The following is a 14,629-nucleotide window of genomic DNA, read 5'->3' as shown; positions in this document are numbered from 1 at the left end:
CTTGCTGTGACAACTATGCAAACCTGCTGTGAACTGTTATTCAACCGGTGTCCCTTTGGGTGGGGACTTGGACATTGGAGGGTAGGAAGGAGAGTGTTGGGGTTAAAAGTACCACTCTGGAGTCAGACTAACCAGGGTTTGTGTTCAAGTCTGTCTTTGGGTTCCTCTGGCCAGTCAGCTATGATCTGTAGGCCTCAGTCTCTGTAAAATGAGGATGATAATTCCACCTACTGTGAGGGACGTCAGAGGAGTCCGACATGCTCAGGTCTGTAAAGCTTTTAGGCAGTGACTGGCACATACCAGGCACTTAGATTTTGGTGACGGCAATATTAGTTTTGGCTTGGGAAATTTGCCTTTAGTGTAAGGAAAACTTTCAAGAGAAGAGCGGTGAGAGAGACAATAGGGCATTTTTCTTGCCTGATTTGGCAGTTTTATGCATGTACTATCAAGCAGAATTTCAGGAAAAAGAGAGGTATTTTCTGGAAAATACCACCCACTAGAAAATTTCCTGTTCTTTTTTTTTTTTTAACTTTTATAACTAAGTTAACAAGAAGAAGGTTTGAACAGATGTTTCACAAAAGAGAATATACAAACAGCAAATAGTCATATGCAAAGATTCTATCGTTAATCATTAGGAAAATGTTAATTAAAATAAGCTACCAAGCCAGGTACGGTAGCATGTTCTGTTTGTTCTCAACATGTCAATTTTATTTATCTTCAGTATGCAATCCTCACTATTGACTGTATTTGGGGGTGTGCCATTTCCCCTCCTAGAACTTGTTTTAAAAAACAGGGAATAATGGTGTGTGGGTTTGGCACCATAGAACTTTCAGATTGAATACACAATTTCCTGTTCTGGATGGGTTTCCGGGGGCCCTAACCAGCTCCTCCCATTCTTGGGAAGCCTAGAAAGGAAGTGTAGTTGGCAGAATGTTGCAAAGTGGGTTGCGGGAGTCCTGAGTAATATGCGGGAGGAGATGCACATTCACTAGAACTGAGTTCAAGGATTGCTCTTTTATGGCAATTTCACAAACAAATTAAGGCATGTGTTTAAGTCCTAATGGTGTTAGGTTAGAAAGTCTTCTCATCACAGGAAACCAAAAGTGTTCCCAGGGGACAGATTACTGAAGTTTACTGGCTGGAGGTTAGCCCAGAGAAACAGGGCAGGCCTGAACGGTATCTGCATAGAAACTTGAGTCTAAGAGACTTTACTCAGCAAACCAAGGGCTCCTTACTAATTATTTCTAAGAGATAAGGAAGTTACAGGAATTCACGAATATGTGAGAAACACAAGCCTACAAAAAAACAAGCATCATAGTAATGATTTTGATGTATTTTATCTTCCTGGTATCTCTTTATAATTTGATGTTTCATTTTATAGGCCATCATCATTTCATAGGTGATTAATTTTCTCAAGCAGCTATTTAAACTTTTGTTTTTAAAAAGCCCATTCTTGTAAATGCTATTAGTGCTATCCTTGTTCTCCATACTTTTTCTTGTTTTCTCAGCTGAAAAATTATTGTATACAGTTGGCCCTCTGTATCCATGGGTTCCCAATCTGTGGATTCAACCAATCCCAGATCCAAAATATTCAGGAAAAAAATGGATGGTTTTGTCGGTACAGGCTTTTTTTCCTTGTCATTATTTCTCAAACAATATAGTATGACAACTATTTACATAGCATTTACATTGTATTAGTAATATAAGTAATCTAGAGATGGTTTAAAGTATGCAGGAGAATGTGTATAGTTTATATGCAAATATTGCACCATTTTATATCAGGGACTCAAGCATCTGTGGATTTTGGTATCTTTAGGGGCCCTGGAACCAATTCAGCTGTATTTTATATACAATAAAATACAAAATTGTTTATGGAATTGTATGTCCAAATCCATTATCTGAAAGAAAATTATTTTTCTGAATCCTCATTATTAGTCAAAAGGCAAAATGACTGTCATCCCTAGATTATACTTGAATATATTTTGCAGAGGGTAATTTGTCTTCTTTGTTGTGAGGGAGAAGATACTATGGATCTATTTTCAGTACTTTTTTTGTAATGACAAGAATCTTATTTGGGTCAGAACTTGTGATGGGAAATGCATTTGGACATCCTCACAGGTAGTCATGAAGGGAAAGGAAAGTATTTCTTTTGGTAGAGGATGGTATGATGTGCTGATATTTCTTTAAAAATTTCACACATTCTTAAGGGTTGCGGTGGGTTATATGCCCACCAGAAGGATAAAGATTGGAGTGGGGGGCAAAAAAATCTCACTCTTATATGTAAAGCAGAGATATGCACATAGTACATAACCAGACATATAATATATCTGTACTATTACACTTTCACGGGAGGGTGATTAGGAAAAAAAAAGTTGAACAAGGCTCCTGAGTGGGGTAATAATGGAACCAGTTGCGAAGCACTGCGTTTGAACTCTGAACACCTGCAGCGGGTTGGACTTAGAGTTAATTTTCCTCCTAGGGAAGTCATTTGAATGTTAAATGTTAGAGGTTGGTATTGGCTCACATGGTGATTTCTTTTTGTTCTTTCCTCTCCAGAGAATTTGTTGTGGTTAGTCATGAGAACAGTGTCTTAAAAATCAATTGAAAGGGTTACCAGTCAGTAATAACATTTGGCTTTGTCAATTAAATAGCCAAGAGAAACTTGAACATTCACTTCAGCTTTTTTATCCTTGGGAGCTTGACCACTTTACAAGAGGTGAAAATAACATGGCATGTGGCCGTGGGGTGGCAGGGGCCAAGGGGAACCCAAGGAGCTTAAATTCGGTTTGCTTTTGTTGACAACCTAGCTTCCCACCCACAAATTTGGGTTTAAAAAAAAAAAATAGCGTTAGAAGTCTAATTTAAGTCAGCCTATATTATATTACTTAAATGTTGTGATCAACACTTGAAATTTTAAGACAGCTGACCGGAGTTAAGGGCTTGTTTGGTCCTGAATCAGAACTATGCCAAATTGGCCCATCTGGAAAATTCAATCTCTTCCATCCTTGATTTTATGTGGGATAGATTTGATACTATAGGGGTATTCAGAGTTTAGAGCTAATTATTTCAGAACATACAAGTTATTAGAATACAGGTCCTTTAAGATGTATACCTAACTACCATATTATCAAAGTGTATTTATTAAACTATACTGAGTGCAATAGAGTAGCAGCATATAAATTTTCCTTTAGGTGTGGGGGGGTATTTCTTCTACATTATGTTGCTAGTGTGTAGGAAGCAAAGCTCTGTAGCAGATCTGCTCTCCTTTCATAGATTATAACTCATGAATTCCTGCATGGTGAAAATCATTGACAGACGGTGAAATAGCGTGGGGTTACCCTGGGAGGGATGGCCCAGGACCTCATCTATGAGCTGAAGGAACTGAATTAGGTGTTTTTTTATGATGTGATAATTTTATGATTACTCATCCTATTCATTCCAGTTTAATTCTTTAATTTTATTTTTATTCCTTAGCAAATGCTGATGTCTTACAGGCAATGGTAGCAGATAATAGCGTGTGTGATCCTGAAAGGTGAGTGCCCCTTCCATATAATGGGACATTTTTTTCAGTTATTTCTCAGACATGATGGCATTTTAGATGCTGTCTGCTAGAGCAGGTTTCCCAGCTGTTATTGACGTTTTGGGCCAGGTGACTCTTTGCTGTGGGGAAGGGTCCTGTGCACTGTGGGATGTTGAACAGCATCCCTGCCCTCCTCTCAGATGCCAGGGCACTCCTGGCCTCCTCGCCCCCCAGGGTGGGACAACCCAGAATGTCTCCACACACTGTCAGTGTGCACTGGGAGGGAGAATCACCCCTGGTTGAGAACTCTTGTGTTAGAGGAGAGTGATGGGAGGGAGCGAGCTTTGGAATTGGGGGCGCTGGCTGGATCTCTTTTCTGCCACTCACTGGCCGTCTGTTCTGGGGCAAGTTAACTGACCACTCTGAGCCTGAGTTCCATCACCTATAAAATGGAGGTCACCATTGTACCAACTTTATTGGGTTATCCTAAGGAATACAAAGTGCCTCGGGCATTGAAAGACCTCCGTGAACCATGACGATCACTTGAACAGCCAGGCTGGTTTGGGGATTCCTGGAAGTTCTATTTTTATATTATTGTTTTGGGTTCTGGTTGTTGAGCTTCATATTTCTTCATAATTAATTACAGATAACTGTATTTCTACATAAGTTTTCATTTCTCCAGCAAGAAGCATTTATTGAGTGCCTGCTGTGTTCGGGGTGCTGTGCTAGAGCTGGGTGTTCACAGAGCCTTGCGGTTTTTTCTTTTTCAGTTTAAACCCGCTTCTTCCATCACAAGGGGAGAGACTGCCTTGGCGGGTGTTCTGAGTAACCAGTTCTGCCTTTTCCTTTTCCTCCCTCCCTTAGCCCCGTGACCCCCAGCACTCCCGGGAGCCCGCCCGTGAGTCCTGGGCCTTTGTCCCCAGGGGGGACTCCAGGGAAGCACGTGTGTGGCCACCATCTGCACACTGTAGGTGGTGTGGTCGAGAGGGACGTGTGTCACCGGTGCAGGCACAAGCGGTGGCACTTCACAAAGCCCACCACCAAGTCCAGAGAGGGCCGCTCAAGGCGTCAAGGAGAGGTCACCGTCCTCTCTGTCGGCAGGTGAGAGACCTTCGAGTGCTGTGGTTTGCGTGTGACAGGCTTGCTGTGGTGTGTAGATTTGTGCTTTCCCGTTAAATGTAGAGGATGTTCTCCCGAGCCTGGCTCAGGTCATATCTCTAGGCCTTTTAGATGTTTTCTGGTCTGAGTCCTGGATTTTTCCAGCAACAGGAGAATCCTCAAAATCAGCTATTGCTACATCAGATGGGAGGCGTGTCGATTAAGAGGAGTACTCGCTGTGACACATAAAGCCCAGATTCTCAGCTGTACACAGAACAGATGTTCCCATTTCACTTGTGAAAATCCAAAGCAGGTGATCGAGAGATCAGTGAGTGGCTCTTCGAGGAGCCTCCCAGGGTCCCGGGCCCTCCTGTCCATGGCTCTGCCGGGTTTGCTAGCGAGCGGACGGAGAAGTCTGTGCGGGATTGTTCAGGAGCGCTTTTTCATGAGATAGGCCTGGGAGTGGCCCGTATCATTTTGGTTCACATTCGTCTGGCTGGAAGTCGATCGCTCAGCCGTAACTAGCTGGCAGGGAGCTGGGAAATGTCATCTTGCCATGTGCCAGGAAGAAGGGAAGACACAGATCTGGTCCACAGCTCTCCAGTCTCTGCCTCATAAGATCCATGTGCACTGCTGTGACTGCTGTCTTTTAGATCACCTCCACTGAGTCCTGGTTTCTCGGTCCTAAAGTACCTTTCACTTGTGACCCAAATGCGATGTGGAGATCTTACGGTTCAAGCGATGAATCAGTCTGACTTTACCTGGAGTGTTGGTGCAGTGGGGTGCTTTGGCAGCGTCTGCTGTTTGGATTACGAGTCTCGTGCAGGAGCTGTGTTGCGAATGCTGAGATGGAAAGGCAGTGGGGAGTAGTGGTTAGGGGCACACATGCTGGAGCAAAAGCTGCATGTGTGGTCCTTCTTCCTCTACTGACAAACCTCTGGGAGGAGTAGCCTGAACTCATTGCATCTACCTCATTCGAGTCCTGATACCACCACGTACAAACTGTAACCTCGCTCTGTGCCTCAGTTTCCCTCTCTGTAAAGTGAGGGTGGCAGTCACTCACCTCATAGGGTTGCTGTGAAGACTAAATGAGGTGATTGATGTAAAGGTCTTAGACCAGTTTTGGGCACTTGTGCACTCAAGAAATGCTATTTCAGTTCAGTTGAGTTTCATCATGTGTTGCACAAGCAGCATGGAGAAAACCACAGGGCTGTTTGTCACTTGCAGCAAAACAGCACAACACATGACCACACTGTTTTATTAAGAAGCAGAGTCAGAGGAATTCATGAATGCAAATGTAATGAGAACCTGTAGCTTGTTTGGAGAAAGCGTATTTTGTCGACTTTATAAAAAATCTGCTGAAATTTTCAACTCAGATTCAATGTGGCTTTTTAAAATGCCCCACATCCAACTTTCTTCCGTGGATATTAGATACTGTAAGCATTTAATCATTACAGGCTGTTTTTGGCCTGTGTTGCTTAAGAGTGTCTTACGGTTTGGCAGAATAGATTTGTGTTCATGAATTTTCCCTGCTTTTTCTCTCACTTCCGGAGTCTTCCTCCTCCTCAGGGTTGGTGATCTCGTTTTGGACAGAGGAGGAGAATTTATTTTAGAAGTTTTAAGGGAGATTAAGACCAGAACTAGAAAGAAGTTATTATGAAAACTCTAGGGATTTGATGATGATGCTAGAAAAACTGTCAAATTAAGTAAATTTCTTTAGCTTCTCTCTTACTTCTTAGCAAAATCTTTAGCTTCCTTAATCCTTAATGAAAATTAGCCCATTTAAAGAAAAAAGAAACAGACAATGCCTCCCGCTCTACCACCAACTAATCCTGATTGAATGTGTTGCTGGGGCCCTTCTGGCTCTGTGTGTGTGGGACAGGCCTGTCGGATGGGTGTCTGGTTTCCTAAGGTCATCCTCTAGTGCTGCTGTCCCCAACCCGCTGGTGCCGGCCACAGGCCTGTTAGGGACTGGGCTGCACAGCAGGAGTTGTTTGTGTTTACAGCTGCTCCCCATTGTCGCTTGCCATCCCCCCACCCCCTGTCCTTGGAAAAACTGTCTTTCATGAAACCGGTCCCTGGTGCCAAACATGTTGGGGACTGCTGCTCTAGTGAACCTCGCGGTCACGTCAGCCTAATTTGTAACCAGTCCTGCTTTTATCCAGCCTTTTGTGGTTAAAAAAGCCCTGCGTTAAACCCATGTCATTGTTCAAAACCACAACTCAGGCTGTTGCATATTTGAGTGCCCGTGCTTTTTCATGCATTTTGCATGCTACAAAATATGCAGCTTAGTCTGTGAGGTGGCTGAGTGAAAATCAGCTGGAGAGTTTGGCAGGGGACGGGGAGATTTGCTAGGTAGGAATGTCCCTTCTCTTGAATATGTTGTTTTTCATTTGTGCCCTAACTTTTGGCTGAGTTCCTTCGGGATCCCAGATGGATGACTTTTGCTCTGTTCATCGTTCTCATTTACTGGAAAAGCAAACCCATCAGATCTCCTCTGTCCCCGCTCAGGTTTAGGGTTACGAAAGTGGAACACAAGTCACACCAGAAGGAGCGGAGAAGTTTGATGTCTGCTGGCGGAACCGAAAGCATCAACGGGGAGGTGCCGGCAACGCCTGTGAAGAGAGAACCGAGTGGCACAGAGTAGCAGGTGGGCTCGGTTTGGGTGACCTGGGGCGGGGGCAGTGCGTGGCAGGGAGGGGGCACTGGGAGCCTTCCTGGTGGCTGTGGCAGCACAGGAGTGACAGGGAAGTGGGAACGCTTTCCTGGAACTGGAGAGGCTGAGGGGGACCAGGGCTGCTTGCACTGAGGCCACAAACTCATGCCTCCGGGGGCGTGGCCTGCCTGACAGTGAGGATGGAGGGTACTCCTGAGGCGGAGTGGGGACTGTGGCCAGCTGGAAATCACGTCACCCCTCGACAGAGCTTGCCTTGCCACCAAGCAGAAAGAGCTTCGTGTTGCTACGTCTTGTTGCTCAAAAAGGGCAAAATCTAGGCTTTTAAAATGCAAAATCACTACAGAGTTTTAAATGTTGGCAGCTTATTAAATATCCTTTAAGAAAAACAGACAGGCCGAATGACATGTAATCTTGTCATCACTTTTAGGTAAACTGTGATTTAAAAGAAGCTAGAGCAAGCAAACCAATGCTTTTCCTGTTAATTGAGTTGGAAACCGGTTTTCTTTGATGTGTCACAATTCTGAAATACCCTCACTAGGAATGTCTGTCTTTCCACCAGATATTTTTATGCAATTGAAAAGCATAAGTGAATGATTTTGATTTGGCATTTTTAATTTTGGAACTTTACTTTAAAAAAACCCCAGAACCCTGTGATAACTTGATATACTGGCTTAGTTTTTTCATCTTAGTCTTTTCTTTCTGTTCTGGCTTCAGTAGAAACATCCTTTCATGTTTCTTATTCTATGTAAAAAGGCAAGTGTGAGGATCTGGGACAGATCTTGCTCTAGAAGCTCCAGTGAAACCATCAGACCCTGAACAGAAGGTAGAAGAGTGTACACTCTCAAAGGGGGGAGGGGTGTCAGACGGGGCTGTTAAAGGTACAGGGACACAGTGACGTTGCACCCCAGCCCTGGAGTCCGGCTGCAGGTGCAGATCCCGGTCTGCCACTCACTAGCACTGGGACCCGGGCAAGGTACTGTGACTGTTTATGCCTTGCTGGAAAATGGAAGTGATGCCACCCATCTCAAGGGGTGGCAGTGAGAGTTCCCTGAAGTTACACGCGTGAAGCCCAGGGCCTGGCATGTAGGAAGTGCCCGGTCAGTGCCACTGATTACTATGAGTGAGTCCACTTTCGGCTGGTGTGGCTGGGTGGAGGAGAAAAGTGGCTTTTTGGGTGAAGCCTCTGATAATCTTCGGCTCTGGAGGTGATCTGGAGGAGTTGGGCTCCTGAATTTTCCGAGACATGGGGGCTCTGCTAGCTTTCTAATGCTACTCCTTGCAATCTTGACTTTGGGGTCCCTTCCCCCGAGTTTGGGAGCCAAGTAAGAACCTTCTTTAAAGAGGAGAAACAGTGCCGAAGAATCTGTCTTTGGCTTCTCAGACAGTTACTGGTGACCTTGGGAAAGGGAGCCAAGAGGAGTTTAGGAAAAGGAAGAGGAGGATGAAGGTAATAATAACAGCAGCTAATGTTAATTCAATACTCCAGTCTTCTAGGCATCCTACTGGTATATATCTCCCATGTCATCGCTACAAACATCTAGTGAGCTTGATACTATCATCCTAGTTTTACAGAGGAGGAAAACAATGAATGGAAATAATAAATGAAAAGGGTGAGTTACATGTTGAAGGTCAGAGGAGCTGAGATTTGAACCTGGGTCTCTTACTACATGATCAGTCACACCCTTCCATCATCCTAAAGTGCTCACGAAGGGGCAGCCCTCCACCCATGAAATGGAGAAGTTTCCACCAATGACCTAGAACTTCGTGATCTGATAGGTAGCCACTAGTCACCTGTGGCTATTTAAATTTAAACTAATTAAAATTAAAAATTTCGTTCTGCATTTGCACTGGTCACATTCTAAGTGTTTGGTAGCCATAGAGGGCTAGGGTCGACCACACAGGACAGCGCAGACCCAGAACATTTCCATCATCGCAGGAAGTCTTACTGAGCAGAGGAGATGGGACCACAGATGTTAGAATTGGAAGGCTGAGTGACCTTGATAGATCAGAGAAGCCTTCTGGTTGAAGTCAGTGAGAACTTGCCTGTCTGGGAAGAGAAGCTCTGGCTATTCAAGTCTGAGCTGAGGAAGGCCCAGGCAGTTTAGATGCAGAGAAAATACGGGTCATGGCAGTCTGTGCATGAGTCATCATTTGGGCAGTGCCTTGAGGGATGGAGCCGATTGTCTGCCCAGCTCGCCCTCGGGCAGGAACGGCAAGGTGACCCTCCTCGGAGTCAGCCCTGACTAGAGCTTGGCCAACTGCTGCCAGGCCGATTTTGGCCAAGGCTGCTGGAGAGCAGCACTCTGGATCTGGGCATGTGAAAAGAGTTAGGATTGCTCAGCCGGTTTTCTTGGCCCAAATTCTGTCTGTATCTGGCGATAGGAATTTGGTCCAATTATCTGAAGTCCTGACCACGTTTAACTGGTTTACAATGTGATATTCTCTACAAAGCTCACTGTCATCCAGCAGGATTATGTAAAAGAGGACTGGATTTGATCCGAAGACACGGGTTCAGATCTGAGCTTCACGATTTGGAAATTGTATGTAACCGCTCTGCTCCCAGTTTCATTGAGTATGAAATAAGGATATTAAATTCATTCATTTAAGGTAAATGCCGAGTGAGTATCTGGGATGTAGTTGGCTCTCAGAAGAGGGTAGTCACATTGTGTCATGCTGTCCAACTCAGCAGTGAGCACACAAGTGACCTTAGCAAGAGAGTGTATTTGAGCCTCCAACTTGCTGTAATTAATTTGAAATTAAAAATAAAAATTTTTTATGCAAATTTTTAAACAAACTCAAAAGTAGAGAGAATAATACCATGAATGCCCATGATCCATGGTAGGTGCTAGGTAGTACCCCATTTTGCAGATGAAAGTCTTAAACGGAGAGAGTTTAAGTGATTTGTTTAGAGTTATCAGCAGGAATGTGACGGATTTTAGAGTCAAATGCACGCAGCCTGGCCTCAGGTGTCAGACTTGATTCAGCTGCGTCCAGGACAAGCAGGTCCTGTGGTCAGAGCTTGCTCAGGTTGGAACCTGCTGAGTGAGCATGTCAGACTGCCCCAGTGGAATGTGGACTCTGAAAAAGGAGGGAAGGGGATATTCATTGGCATTTAGAAAATGTATATATCTTTAAATTTTTTCTTGCTAGTTTTTTAATATTTCCAAAAAAGAATATGTTTGGGGCATTTAACATGACTTGATTTTTCCAACTAGAGAAATCCTGAAATTGTTCCTTCTGGGCCAAAATCTCTGGCTCTGGACTGAATAAAAGGTTTGCCCTAGCATGTAGCTAATACGGCAGAAGAGGAGTATTGTGTCTTTTATACAGTCTAGCATAGTCTTTACGGTTACATTTTTTCCTGAAAGATGTTTTTGCTCAAATTTGGACTTTTAGCCAGGCTATCATACTGAAATGCTTTGTTTTACTGTAGGATCGATTCAAATATTCAAATGCAAATGCATATCTAACTCATTGGTTAGATTTCTTTTCTTTCCTTTTTCTTTTTTTTTTTCCTCCAGGTGGTTGTTACCAGAAACTAGACTTAGTATTCTAAATAGAACGTTATCAAGATTGGGACAGGCTCTCTCCCTCTCGCTCCTTCGCCCTCTAAAACCCCAAATCTGCCGGGCATCTCCTGCCCCGTATTCCTTTCACCCTGCTTTGTTGGCCTGAGTTCTTTTTTGTGGCCAGATCTAACTTGCCCTCTGCCTGATTTATTTTGGCAATGCAGTTAAAATGGTTTCTTTTTGCTACAGAAAATGTGTTTTGATTTCTTCTCAGAAGAATAAGCTTTTGTTCTTCAAAGTTAAATAAATCGAATTGCTTTCAGCCTCCAAATGCCACTGCCTTGTCTTCATTGTCACTGGTCTGTGGCTTTTTAAAAATGACACTGTCCTAAGCATTCTATATTGCATGTTTCTGAAATATGTGCTGCTTCTTTCATTTTATGATAATATTTCTTATTGAAAATATTAGGTTAGTAAGTTTATATAACCATATTTTTATAATTTTTACTTTATTTTAATTGACAAATAAAAATTATATATATTGTGTAAAACATGTTTTGAAATATGTATACATTGTGGAATGGCTAAGTTAAGCTAATTAACATATGCATTGCCTCACATACTTATCAAATACTTAAAATCTATTTTCTTAACAATTTTCAAGAATATAATACATTGTTATTAGCTATAGTCACTGTGTTGTACAGATCTTTTAAACTCATTCCTCCAGTCTAACTGAAATTTCGTGCCCTTGGATCAACATCTCTCCAGTCTTACCCCCCCCCACCCCTTTTGGTCCATTTTTGAATTGGATTATTTGTTTTCTTGCTATTGACTTGTTTGAGTTCATTATATATTTTGGATATTAACTCTTTATAAGATGTATGGTTTGCATATATTTTCTGCCATTCTGTAGGTTGTCTCTTCACTCTGTTGATTGTTTTCTTTGCTGTGCAGAAGCTTTTTAGTTTGATATAACCCCATTTGTATATTTTCACTTTCGTTGCCTGTACTTTTGGGGTCATATCCAAAAAGTCATTGCTCAGACTGATATCATGGAGCTTTTCCCCTACTTTTTCTTCTAATAGTTTTATAGTTAATATTTTTCTTATCAAAATAAAAATCCATAATATTAATATTATTGTTTTTATTTTAAATTGCTTTATTATTGAGATTATTATATTAATTTTCATTTTAATAATTTATTTTAGTGATCAAAAGCTTGGTTTTATTTACTTATTTTGAGACAGGGTCTTACTGTCACCCAGCCTGGAGTGCAGTGGCATCATCATAGGTCACTGCAACCTCAAACTCCTGGGCTCAAGTGATCATTCTGCCTCAGCTTCCCAAGTAGTTGGGACTATAGGTGCACACCATCATGCCCTGCTAATTTTTCTGTTTTTTGTAGATACGGGGTCTCACTCTTGCTCAGGCTGGTCTCGAACACCTGGCCTCAAGCTCCAAGCCCCCCAAAGTGCTAGGATTACCTGTGAGCTAGGATTACATACCTAGCCAAGCTTGGTTTTAAACTTCTTTCATTTAATTTTAACTGTGCCCCTTAACTGCAAATGGTTTTGGGCAAGTTACTTAATGCTTTCATGCCTCAGTTTTTTCATCTTTAAAATGTGTTGTTACTGGACTTAAATGACATGATATTTGTGTAGTTCTTCAGTCAGGCCTTGGCTCTGAGTTAGTGTCTATTAAATATTCACTATAAATAATTTTTGTGCCGTTCTTGGTGGTCTTATGTATTAGGCCATTTCTCAAGCATCAACTTTTGGTACTGTGAATTCCTTGTTACTTCTTAAGAATAGTGCAGCTTTGGACTCTCAGGACGTTTTAGAAATAGAGAATATTTGGCAAGTCCCTCAGGAATTTGGGTCATTTTCTTACTTGTGTTAAGGAAGCCTTAGAAATAACTGTTCCCCTTTTATAGGAGGTGGAATCAAAATTAGAAACAAGGCAACTGAAAAGTTTTGCTGACTTAAGTTCTTTTTATTATGAAGATCAGTGGTTGGGATAAAGATGTAGTGCAGACTGGGGCGTTTTCTTCGCTGACCATGCCCGCTGTGCTGGTGCTCTGCTGTGGAAGGGACGTCTCTCTTTGCCAAGACTCTTGCGTGGCTCACACTCCCTCCTGAGCACTGGTGGCCGATCACGAGTTGGCTTTCCTACCCTTTGGCTGCCTTCATTTCCTCCTCTAATGATGAGGAAAGGCAGCTCATCTCTTTTTTTGGACTCCGTGGAGGCTCCTTGGGGGCCTTGCCCCATGTGGTGCTGCTTTATCTGCAGTCCTCTGAATTCCTTTTTTTTTTTTTTTTAAACTCCGCAGGAAGCAGGCGATGGTGGGAAATGTCAAGTACCATTAGTTAGTTTAGTTTATTTTTTTCTCCCTAGCTTATATATTTTTTTTTTCAGGGAAAATACATATTTTTTAAAAAACCAAAAGGATCTCAGATTGGATGGGAGCCCCTTAATTTGATGTAACATGCTCCGTGGCTGTGGAGTGGGAGGGAGGGCTTCACTTTCCCTCGCAAGGAAACCAACCAGCCAACCTGCCTTTCTTCACGTGGCCCACTAGCTCGCAGCAGTGGTCATTTCAACCCTGGGTGGGCTCCTTTGGCTTCCATGGGATCATCTCACGATCGTCTGATGGCTCTCAGAGCTCTGCCTGGATCCAGGTCCAGGCTTGTGAGCCATTCATTTTTCTTCCAGGTAGACTAAGGTCATCGACTTTTGCACCTCAAAGGCACTGTGTTTGCTACTTCAGTTCAATGCACGTACAATTGCATATACAATTGCATCTTTAAAACGCGGATGCCGAGTCCCTGCTGTGTGCCAGGCGCTTTGCTAGGCCATAGGAACACAGCAGCATGTGAGACAGCCAGACAAGGGCCATGCTCCCATGGAGATTCTAGAACAGAAGCTAGTTTTTATGGCAGACTTTTCTCCCCTGTGCCTCCTGGCTCCCTTGCGTAGCGTGTGTTGTTCCATGTGTTGTTCCAGATCCTGCTGACAGTTGATTGCAGAGCCAGGACTTGGGCTTCCTGGTGGTTCGTTGCCTTTACTATGCCTAATGAACTGGATGTTACAAGTGTTTGGATTGGAATCATGTTTTAAAGAATTGAAATATAAAACCTGCATAGGATAAAATATTTAAACAGCGGAAAGGCTGCAGGGTGAAAAATAAATCTTAAAAACAAAAGTGAGTCTTCCCTCCATCTGCTCCCCCTGACCCCCGACCCATATCGTCTCCTGGACCTAGACCCTTTGGCAAGAGGACACCACTGTCACCATGTCCTGTGTGCCCTTTCAGGGTCACACAGTGCATACACGTTTATGTCGCGTGTCTGTGCATACAAAGCCCGTCCTTTTGCCCTTCCACGAATGAGAGTACAGGCACCGTACTCGTTGGCACCTTGCTTGTTGTTGAAGTTGATGACTTTTGGGTTCTGTGATTCCCTGACTGTTGAGTTTTCACTTTACCCCTAGATGATTGAGGAAGAACCGGTTTTTACTCTCTCACATTGGCTGAGCCTTGAGGAGTGAAAATGCTGGACACAATAGGAAAATTATGTGCCCTATTTGTCCTTTATTGTTGGAGATAGCTCCAACACATTTTGGCCATAATCTGAAAGTTTTGAATGGACCGAAAAACATACTTTGCTGTCATCAGCTGCGGTGTTTTTCCACAGCCTTGTTCTGTGTGCAGAAGATGCGAAAACATTTATCAGTATTCCCAGAATTCAGGCAGCGTGGGGGACCAGAGGCTTTGTTTTGTTTTGCTTTGACCTTCCACCAAAGCAAGCCTGTCTGCTAGCCCGT

At 43.2% G+C, this 14,629-nt stretch overlaps 1 protein-coding gene across 2 annotated transcripts in view; it reads left to right on the top strand.

Annotated features, from left to right (window-relative positions):
• Nucleotides 1-14,629, top strand: part of RELL1 (RELT like 1) — a 60,008-nt gene that overhangs the window by 34,456 nt on the left and 10,923 nt on the right. For both annotated transcript variants that reach the window (XM_045550507.1, XM_045550508.1), the window contains exons 4-6: nt 3,475-3,532; nt 4,385-4,621; nt 7,130-7,268. In XM_045550507.1, the coding sequence (XP_045406463.1) occupies nt 3,475-3,532; nt 4,385-4,621; nt 7,130-7,265 (431 nt within the window). In that variant the 3' untranslated portion in view covers nt 7,266-7,268. The remainder of the gene's footprint in view (nt 1-3,474; nt 3,533-4,384; nt 4,622-7,129; nt 7,269-14,629) is intronic.

This window comes from Lemur catta, chromosome 4, assembly GCF_020740605.2.
Source record: "Lemur catta isolate mLemCat1 chromosome 4, mLemCat1.pri, whole genome shotgun sequence".
Classification (NCBI taxonomy): Eukaryota; Metazoa; Chordata; class Mammalia; order Primates; family Lemuridae; genus Lemur; species Lemur catta.
The sequence above is the reverse complement of the archived record's forward strand: the minus strand, read 5'-3'. Positions and strand labels throughout refer to the sequence as shown.